Below are 9,671 nucleotides of genomic sequence, written 5' to 3' on the forward strand. Positions count from 1 at the left end.
CACCCTGCTGTCAGCCAGTTAATTTGGTTCCTCATGGCTGATAGGATTATCTGGAGACAAAAGAGTGATAAGGCACACATACCCCCCCATTTCCCTTTCTCCTCCCCCAGCAAATCCTGCTCCCCCTCCTCCCTCCTCATTAGCAATTATGCAAAGTGATGCCAATCTTGGCGCTGCCTTGATGCCAGCACCCAGCCTGGGCACAGGCTGGGGGATGCCTGGCCTTGAACCCCCAGCTCCACTGCAGCTGTGCCTTGCAGCTCTCCCCCCCGGCGGGGAGGCTGGGCCGGTGCTGAGCCCGTGATCTCTAATCACTGCCCTCCAGCAGGGCTGTGCCATGCGGGCGTGCCCCTCTGGCAGGGCCTCATGCCTGCAGGCTGCAAAGTCCCTCCAGGGGCTGTGCCCACGTGTGCTAATGGGGTTAGGGAGCAAGTCTGGGTCCAAAGTCCCCTGGAGAACGGGGCTTATACCGCAGTCCTGGGCACAGCCTGTCACGGGCACCGCTCGGCTTCCCCGCTGCTCCCCTCCTGCTCGTCCTTGCCATGTGGCTCCCTGCGCCCATCTTGCTCTGCCTCGGGGCCTGGCTGACCTTTGCCGGTGCCACCATCCCAGGTAAACTAGCCTCCCTTCCCCCAGGGGCGATTTCCCCCCACACGCTGGGGCGTGGGTGTCTCCGGCCTGAGGCCCAGCACTGGGAGTGGTGCGAGGTACCCGGCTGACGTGGCGCTGGGCTCGGCCAGGCTGTTCAGGGGAAGGATCGACTGGCACAGCGCGCCACAGCTGGTCCGGGATCCCGGGGTGGGCACTGAGCTGGGGGCACTAACTCATCGCTCCAAGGCCCGTAGTGAGTCAAACCCCCGCCTGATCCAGGCCCCTCGGGGGGCTCTGGCTGCCAGCGCATGGGCTGGGACTGCGGGAAGACGCAGGGACTCCCCAGTTCCGCGCTGCCGGGGACATGGGCGAGGGCGTTTGCTGCTGGCTGAGTGCGTCTCAGCGGTGTTTGTCATCACACAGCTCACAAAGGGTTAAGTGGGCTGTCGGGGCCGGGGGTGAAGGGGGGATGGATTCACGTCCTGGGGGCGCCCTCCTCCATCCCGCTCTGCTGGGCACTGGGATTCTGCCCACAGGGGAGGAGCCGTGTCACGGATTGACTGGGTCTGACCAGTCCCATGGGAGCGTCCCCTTCAGTGAGCTGGACCCCAAGGACCCCCAGTTCCACAGGGGCAGGACTGGGGGCCCCACGACTTGTGCCCGCAGCAACACCGGCAGCCTTGTCAAACCGAGGTAGTCGTGTACCAGTCCCCGGGCACCCAGCCGCTGAGAGCCCTCAGGCTGGCACAGAGAGGCGAGGCTTAGAGGGCGTCCAGGCAGGGCAACGCCAGGCCAGTACGTCCTTGAGCCATACTGCAGTCGAGGCTGTCTGGGCGCTCGCTGGCTCCAGCGCATTGCCCTTAGTCCCAGGGTGGAGTTGGGAGTGCAAAGGCCAGCTCGCAACCCAGATGCCTGCCACCTTCCCCTTGGCTCGGCTTTCCGGTAGTTGTGACTTTAAACCCAGGGTTGTGAGTTCAATCCTTGAGGGGGCCGTTTAGGGATCTGGGGCAAAAATTGGGGATTGGTCCTACTTTGAGCAGGGGTTTGGACTAGATGACCTCCTGAGGTCCCTTCCAACCCTGATATTCTATGATGATTCTATGTTCTTGTATTTTGTAGGGAAGGGATAGCTCAGTGGTTTGAGCATTGGCCTGCTAAATCCAAAGTTGTGAGTTCAATCCTTGAGGGGGCCATTTAGGGAACTGGGGCAAAAATTGGGGATTGGTCCTGCTTTGAGTAAGGGGTTGGACTAGATGACCTCCTGAGGTCCCTTCCAAGTAGTGACTGCTAGGTGTGAATGTCCTGGCCAGTGGGGCTCCTCTCGACTTCGCCTCCATCGAGATGGGTCAGTTTCAGCCGGTCTTTAATGCCCCCTTCATGCACCCCAGCCAGCATCATGGTGCACACACACATACACCCCGGCCCTGGAACAGCTGTTTAACCCTTCACTAGCAGCACACAGCACTGCAAACACAGAGGGAAACTGAGGCACCCATAGGCATAAACATACTACCAACCTCCCCCTTCTCCCCGGTGTGAGGGGTCCAACTGGCTCTGGGAGCCAGGCTTTGGGACGCAGCAGCGCAGCCAGGCCCCCGCTTCCAGCTGCTGGGTCCTTCCCCCACCTACCCGCCAGCTCCCTCCCTGGCCATGCACCCCAGACAGACCTCCCAGTTCCTGGAAACCCTCCTCCCAGCTCCTTAGCTGGGGACCTTGAACAAACTCCCAGCTCTAAAGGATGAGATGTGCTGAGAGGGAGGCCCCCTCAGCCCCCCATCCCCTGAACCATTTGCCAAGGGCTGGACCGAGCTAAGCCCAAGCTGGCCTGGTCAGATTCCCACAGCCCGGCATTTGGTTTGGTGCCAAATTGGGGGCAAAAAGTTAAAATCCCAGCATTGTCCAAGGAAATTCTGCAAAATGCGGCTCCAAGCCCAGCTTCGTTTGGAGCCAGATCGACACCGAATGGCACTGGCATGGCGCATTGCCTTCTGGGAGCTGAAGGTGGGACGCTTGAGGCCCCAATTCACTCTACGGGCCAGGTGCCCTGGGCAGACGACAACCCCCATGATGCACCATGCGGCTCCATCAGCGGGACTCTGCCTTGCCTTGTGGGAGACGTAGTCCTCCCGGGCCCCCAGCCCAGGGGAGCGAATTGGGGGCTGGGACTCCCGGAAAGCGACATGCCAGGGCAATGCAATTGACGTTCCATTGAACCGCCTGGAAATTAACACAGAGCATCTCAGCTGGGCCGAACCGACCCGGCCCGAACAATCCGTGGGAGACCATCGGAAACGTCGGGAAAAATCGAGATTTGTTTTCCCTGTGCAAAATGTCAATTGCGCAAAACCTGCCATTGCCGGCAGCAAATCATCCCAGTGTCCCGCCCAGCCAGAGGGCGGGGGCCTCCCCAGGGCACCATGGGTCCCGGGTACCACAACGGGTCGTGGTGAGGCGCCCCCAGCACTGTGAGCGCTGCTGAGTTGGGGTGGCACCGTCATGCTCAGGAGCTGTCGTGGCTGGCTCAACACCTAAGGGTTCAGCGTCCTCGTCTGGCTGTGAGCCCGGCGAGCCCAGGGCAGCTCAAGCCCAGCAGCCTGGCTGGCCCCTGCCCTGTGGAAACGCTGTGCTCCAGGGCCCCCCACCCTGTGGGAGAGTGGGGGCTGCTGCTGCGTCCTGCAGGGAGGTGCCCCCCAGGCCCTGGCTCCGCCTAGGAGTTGCCACGCCTGGCTCCCGTGCTGGTTTGCAGCTGTTGCGTGGCTGTGCCCAGCTCGGCATGTGCCCTGGTGTAAGGGCCCCCTTGTGGGGTGGGCCATTCCTGACAGCCACGAGTGGTGGGTAAAGCTGGCTGCCCCCCGGACTTACCCCCCTGCCCTGTCTCTGACCCTCCCCACTGTGTCTCCCCAAAGCGGAGGAGGAGAACCCCGCGTTCTGGAACCAGCAGGCAGCTGAGGCCATCAAAGCGACCCTCAAACTCCAGCCCATGAATTATCAGGCCAAGAACCTGATCCTCTTTCTCGGGGACGGTGAGTCGAAGCAACAACCCTCCCCACCCCCGCCATCCCCACCAGCTGCCCTGCCCGGGGGGGAGGAAGAACAGGGGAGGGCTTGGCTAGAGGGGCACCTCTGAGCTCCTCCCCTCCTCGCTGGGGTGTGGGAACCCAGCCGCCCCTCACCCTGGCCCAGGGGCGCTGGCTCACAGATCGAAGCAACCCCCCAGCCGGGCTCCCCTGGCGCATGGGGTGATGGGCCTGGGTCACGGTTTGGTGCTCTGGTGCGACACTGATGGCTCACGGGGGGGGGAGGGGGCAGTGTCCTGTGACTGCACGGGCGGGGTGCAGGGGCATGGGTGGCGCTGGGACCGTCCCAGGGGGGACTGGGAGGCTACACGTAAGGGGATGGGAGGCCTGTGGTGGTGCCCGGCTCTGATGGGCTCGGTCTCTCTTCCCGCCCAGGAATGGGGGTCCCGACCGTCACCGCCACCCGGATCCTCAAGGGGCAGCTGCAGGGGAAGCTGGGCCCCGAGACGCCTCTCGCCATGGACGCCTTCCCCTACGTGGCTCTCTCCAAGGTGCCGTCATCACCCTCGGGTGCTGCCTGTCACCCTGGAACTGCTGCCACCCCCCGCCTGGTGCCGCCAGGGTCTCAGGCATGGACGCTCCAGCAGGGAGTGATGCACGGCTCTGGCTTGGGCGCCATGGGCCTCTCCTGCTGGGAGCGACCCCAGGACCCCTGCTGCTTGGTGGGACTGGGCAGGGTGCAACGCCCCCAGCCCAGGGCCCCTTGCCCCGCTCACTGGTGAAAGGCTGTGGCAGATCCTTGGGGCCGGGGAGGGGGGTGGCCGCGGAGAGGTTGGGAGGGGATTCGCAAATCCACTCCCAGTCGGAAGGATGGAGGCTGATTTCCTGGGCCCCGCATGGGGCAATTGTCTCCCTGCAAGGCTGGGGCAGGGAAGGGACAGGCTGCATTGGTAAGAGGGACCCCCACAGCCGGGTGGGCCAAGACCCCACAGCTGGGCCACCCGAGACCCCACAGCCAGGTGGGCTGGGAGCACTTTCCCGTACCACATGGCCCGTGGGCCCCCCAAGTGCCCTGGGAAGTACTAAGCCCAGGTCTGGGGGTGGGGACAGGAGGCCCCCTCCCCGTCCCCTGGAGCCCCTCATCTGACGGCTCTCCCACGGGCTTCGCAGACCTACAACGTGGACCGGCAGGTGCCGGACAGTGCGGGCACAGCCACGGCCTACCTGTGCGGGGTGAAGGCCAACTACCAGACCATCGGGGTGAGCGCCGCGGCCAGGTACTCCCAGTGCAACACCACACGGGGCAACGAGGTCGTATCCGTGCTGCAGAGAGCCCAGCGAGCGGGTAAGGGGCTGGGTGCGGCGGGCAGGGAGCCAGCGGGCACAGCACACACAGCAGGAGTTGTTCCCAGCTCAGCACCAGCCGGGGTCCCCCAGCTGTGGCAGCAGGGAGGGTCTGGGTTTGAGCCCTGGCTGCGGTGCCAGGCAGTGGGTTAGCCCACCTGCGACAGGGCTGGCAGATGGGCTGGGTATCTCCAGGGGCTGGCCTCCCGGGTGCAGCCGTGTCTGCAGGGATGGTACAGGGGGCAGGGGGTTGGCACTCAGCGTCCGGCCGTTCTCTGGCAGGGAAGTCGGTGGGGATCGTGACCACGACACGGGTGCAGCACGCCTCCCCCGCGGGGAACTACGCCCACGTGGTGAACAGGAACTGGTATGCCGATGCCAGCATGTCCGCTGCTGCCCTGCAGGAGAACTGCAGGGACATCGCCTGGCAACTTGTCCACAACATCAACCTCACCGTGAGTGGCTGCGTCCCATGGGCATCGCTGGGCAACTGCTGCCCCACACAGCCGCCCCCAGCCCCGCATGCCCCCCCCCCCCAGCAATGCAGCGTGTGCCCACCCGGGCCTGTTTCCTGAGGGGAGATGTGGCTGGCTGGTTCCCCACCTCTGCCCCATGTGCCCGCCACAGGCAGGATGGAGGAGAGGAGACAGCCAGGCCGAGAGCCCCAGCCAGGCCACGGGGGAGTCCCCGGCCAGCTTCTTCCTCCCTCGGCTTCTTCTCTCTGCGCTGCCCACTCTCCATGCAAAGGGCCAAGGAACAGCCCGGCCACGGGGCCTGAGCTTACCTCAGCCCCACAGATGGGCGTCCCCCCTGGGCAAGGGAAGGGCAGGGTGTCTGTGAGCTCCCTCCCCCCAGCTACACCCAGCCGTCAGCCCCCAGACACCGGTCAGGCCGTGTGGGGAACCCCAGAGGGGACTCTGGCTGGTGTGGGGCAGGGCAGAGGATGAGGGGCTTTGCCCGCTCAGCCCTCACCCAGGGGTTAGAGAGGCTGGTGAAACGTGCTGTCTCTGCCCATCTCCCGGCCAGGTGATCCTGGGGGGCGGGCGGAAGTACATGACCCCTGCGGGGACCCCGGACCCCGAGTACCCCAGCTACGTTGCCCAGAATGGGATCCGCAAAGACAACGAGGACCTCATCGCCCGGTGGCTGGAGTCTAAGCAGGTGACTGGTGTGTCGGGGCCGGCATTCAGCCAGAATGCGGGTTGCCTTCGTGAGGCTGGGGTTGGTCATCACAGTTCGCTCCCCACATTGGGCAGCAGCTCAGATCGGTGCAGCAGTGCGCATCTTCCTGGAGGGGCAGGCTGGGACCTGGCTGGGGAGGCGGGCCCCCCGGGGCATGGTGGGTGCAGGTGGAAGGTCTGGGCAGGGCCCGGCTGGGCATGCAGGGCTCCCCCGGGTGCAGCGCTGGTGGGTGCAGGAGTAAGGGCTGGGCAGGGCTCCCCCAAGTGCAGGGCTGGTGGGTGCAGATGGAAGGGCTGGGCAGGGGCCTGGCTGGTGATGCAGGGCTCCCCCGGGTGCAGGGCTGGTGGGTGCAGACGGGAGGGCTGGGCAGGGGCCAGGCTGGTGATGCAGGGCTCCCGTGGGTGCAGGGCTGGTGGGTGTAGGCGTAAGGTCTGGGCAGGGCTTCCCCAGTGCAGGGCTGGTGGGTGCAGATGGAGCGCTGGGCAGGGTCCTGGCCAGTAATGCAGGGCTCCCCTGGGTGCAGGGCTGGTGGGTGCAGACGGGAGGGCTGGGCAGGGGCCAGGCTGGTGATGCAGGGCTCCCGTGGGTGCAGGGCTGGTGGGTGTAGGCGTAAGGTCTGGGCAGGGCTTCCCCAGTGCAGGGCTGGTGGGTGCAGATGGAGCGCTGGGCAGGGGCCTGGCCGGTAATGCAGGGCTCCCCTGGGTGCAGGGCTGGTGGGTGCAGACGGGAGGGCTGGGGAGGGCCAGGCTGGTGATGTGCATGTGCTGGGATGGTGGCACACACAGCCCTGCCTAGGCACCTATTGACCAGCTCTTGGGTTCGTTCCTTAGGGCGCCAGGTACGTGTGGAACAGGACGGCCCTGCTCAGCGCTGCCAGTGACCGGTCTGTGATGCACCTGATGGGTAATGGGCCCCAAATTCTCCCCCTTTGCCCCCCACCCCACCAGGGCAGCCTCTGCCCCCTCCTCTGGCTGCTCAGGGTGGCATGTCTGGCTCCCCCTTCACCTGGTCCCTCCCAGGCCCCATGGCCATTGGCAGCCTGGTTCCCCCTTCCAGCGCGCGCCCCCATCTCGTCTCTGTTCCCCCTTCAGGCCTCTTTGAGCCTGGCGACATGAAGTACGAACTCCTGCGGGACTCGACCCTGGACCCGTCCCTCACCGAGATGACGGAGGTGGCCATCCAGATCCTCAGCAAGAACCCCCGGGGCTTCTACCTCTTTGTGGAAGATAAGTGGGGCTTGGGGCAGGCCAGGGGGTGCAGCTGTCCCAGCCCAGATGGCTGTGCTCGGGGGGTGCAGGGGCCCAGGGCTGGGTGTTCCCCGCGCTCCCCAGCCTGGGCTCGTGGCAGGGTGAGCAGGTGGGAGGGGTGGCCAGGAGCTGCCCATGTTCCTCAGAGGGGACCTGGTGTCCCGGGTTGAGGGGCAGGAGCACTGGGTGACTGTGGCACCTGCCTGGGCCCCCCAGGCCATGGGAGCCCCCCGCAGCCCATCACCGTGCGCTCTGGTCACACTGAGGAGCCAAAGCCTGCTTGGGTAGCGCGGAGGGAGAGGTCTTGCTGCAGCCTGAGGGGGCTGGGGGCTGCCCATCCCCACCCCTAGGGGTTGCTCTCCACAGGTGCCTCTTACAGGCCGAATCACCCCAGTGTGATCGTACAGCGGGGGCGGGGGACACCTGCATTCGAGGCCCCCAAGACGCTCCCCTCTGCGGCTAACCCCTGCCCGGTCTCTCTCCACGAGGCAGGATTGACCACGGGCACCACGACGGCATCGCCCAGCGGGCGCTGACGGAAGCCGTGGAGTTCGACCGTGCCATCCAGAGGGCGGGTGAGCTGACGAAGGAAACCGAGACCCTCTCCGTGGTGACGGCGGACCACTCGCACGTCTTCAGCTTCGGCGGCTACACGCTGCGAGGCAGCTCCATCTTCGGTACAACGGGGCTGGGGGGGCGGGTCTCAACACCAGGACCCCGGGGCTTTGGGCCCACAAGTCCCTGGCCTCTTGGATGGGCCGAGGCGGCTCCTGCTCCCCGCTGTGGGGTGCAGGGCCGGAGGCTCCTGCTCTCTGCACGGTGGGCCACGGGTTCGAGCTCTGCTCACGGCACAGCTGAGGGCAGGTACCCGGGCGGCTGAGGGCTACGGGTCAGCTGAGGCCTCTGCCCCATGGAGGCCATTGGCAGAGCAAGGATTGGGCCTAGGGGCCCCTTGGAGCTCGGAGGCCCATGTTGCCCCTGCCCAGAGACCTGCAGGACTGTGGAGTGGCAGATCCACCCGCTCTGGTCTGTGGCTGCCCCTGTGCCCAGCCCGCTGCTGGCTGCGCTGCCCTTTGCGGGGTATTGCCCAACACCCCGGGTATCCTGTGCTGTCCCGGGGACCTTCTGGGGCCTGGGGGCTTAACGCCGCTCCGGTTCGCCCCGGCTTGGGCCTGATCCCTCGCTCGGCTGCCCGTCCCCACAGGCTTGGCTCCCACAATGGCCTTGGACATAAAGTCGTACACGTCCATCCTCTACGGGAACGGGCCCGGCTACCAGATCAATGCCATGAGCCGGCCCAACGTCAACAGCTCCGAGAGCGGTAAGGGGCCCCGCCGTGGCATGGGAGGGGGATGCTGGCAGGAGAGCTGAAGGGGGGGGGTGAGTGTGGGGGCGGAGGGGTCCCTCCCGCCAGACTTCACCCCCTGTGCCCAGCACAGAGCTGTTGTTTCCAGCTATGACCCCGGTGCTGCTGCCAGCCGGTGGCGCTGACCGTGCAGCACGGGCGGGCCTGGGCTCTGCCCAGATATCAGCGACCCCCCCCGCCCCCGCAGGGAGCAGGAAATAGGGGGGGGGCAGTGGCTCGTGGGGCCCTTACGCTCTGTTTGCCCATCCCCCAGAGGAGAAGGGGTACCGGCAGCAGGCAGCCGTGCCCCTGGTCTCGGAAACGCATGGCGGTGAGGACGTGGCCATCATGGCCAAGGGGCCCATGGCCCACCTCTTCCACGGGGTGCAGGAGCAGACCTACATCGCCCACGTCATGGCCTACGCCGCCTGCCTGGAGCCCTACAAGGAGTGTCCGCAGCCCAGCCCGGGCTCCGGCCAGGGGAACTCTGCCCTCGCCAGCACCAGCCTCCTGCTGGGCTCCCTCCTCCTGCCACTGCTCAACTAGCCCCCCCCCGCCCAGGAGAGAGCCCACCCCCCGTGGGACTGTAGCGCCCCCCGCAGCCTGACCCCCGCAGCACCCCACGGCCCCCTGTGCCGGCAGCGCTGGCTGCAGCCACAAGAGGGCGACAGCCCGCCCGCTCCCTGCATGGGTGGGGGTGGGGAGTTTCTGTGTGAGTGGCACCAAACCCCGGGGCAGGGGGAGCGGGCAGCCGACCCCACCCGGCTGGGCTGTGGGGCCTCAGCACTTGGACACCAGCTGTCGGGGGGCTCACAGCCCTTGGAGGGGGGATTGCCGCCTGCTTTAAACAAAGAGATTCCAGTGACCAAATGGCCTGCTGCTTTCTGAGTGGAAGAAACGGGGGGGGGGCACTGCAGGGGGTGCAGTGTGTGTGGAGGGGGGAGG

General features: G+C 66.0%; 1 protein-coding gene across 1 annotated transcript; it reads left to right on the forward strand.

Annotated features, from left to right (window-relative positions):
* Positions 1–542: 542 nt before the first annotated feature.
* LOC144270123 (intestinal-type alkaline phosphatase-like) lies at positions 543–9,272 on the forward strand. Its single transcript, XM_077826361.1, has 11 exons — positions 543–612; positions 3,498–3,614; positions 4,044–4,159; positions 4,779–4,953; positions 5,235–5,407; positions 5,979–6,113; positions 6,965–7,037; positions 7,226–7,360; positions 7,867–8,058; positions 8,586–8,702; positions 9,001–9,272. Exons 1-11 carry the CDS (start codon positions 543–545, stop codon positions 9,270–9,272), a joined length of 1,575 nt encoding a protein of 524 aa, XP_077682487.1.
* Positions 9,273–9,671: the final 399 nt, after the last annotated feature.

The sequence above is a fragment of the Eretmochelys imbricata genome, chromosome 9 (genome assembly GCF_965152235.1).
Source record: "Eretmochelys imbricata isolate rEreImb1 chromosome 9, rEreImb1.hap1, whole genome shotgun sequence".
Taxonomy (NCBI): domain Eukaryota; kingdom Metazoa; phylum Chordata; order Testudines; family Cheloniidae; genus Eretmochelys; species Eretmochelys imbricata.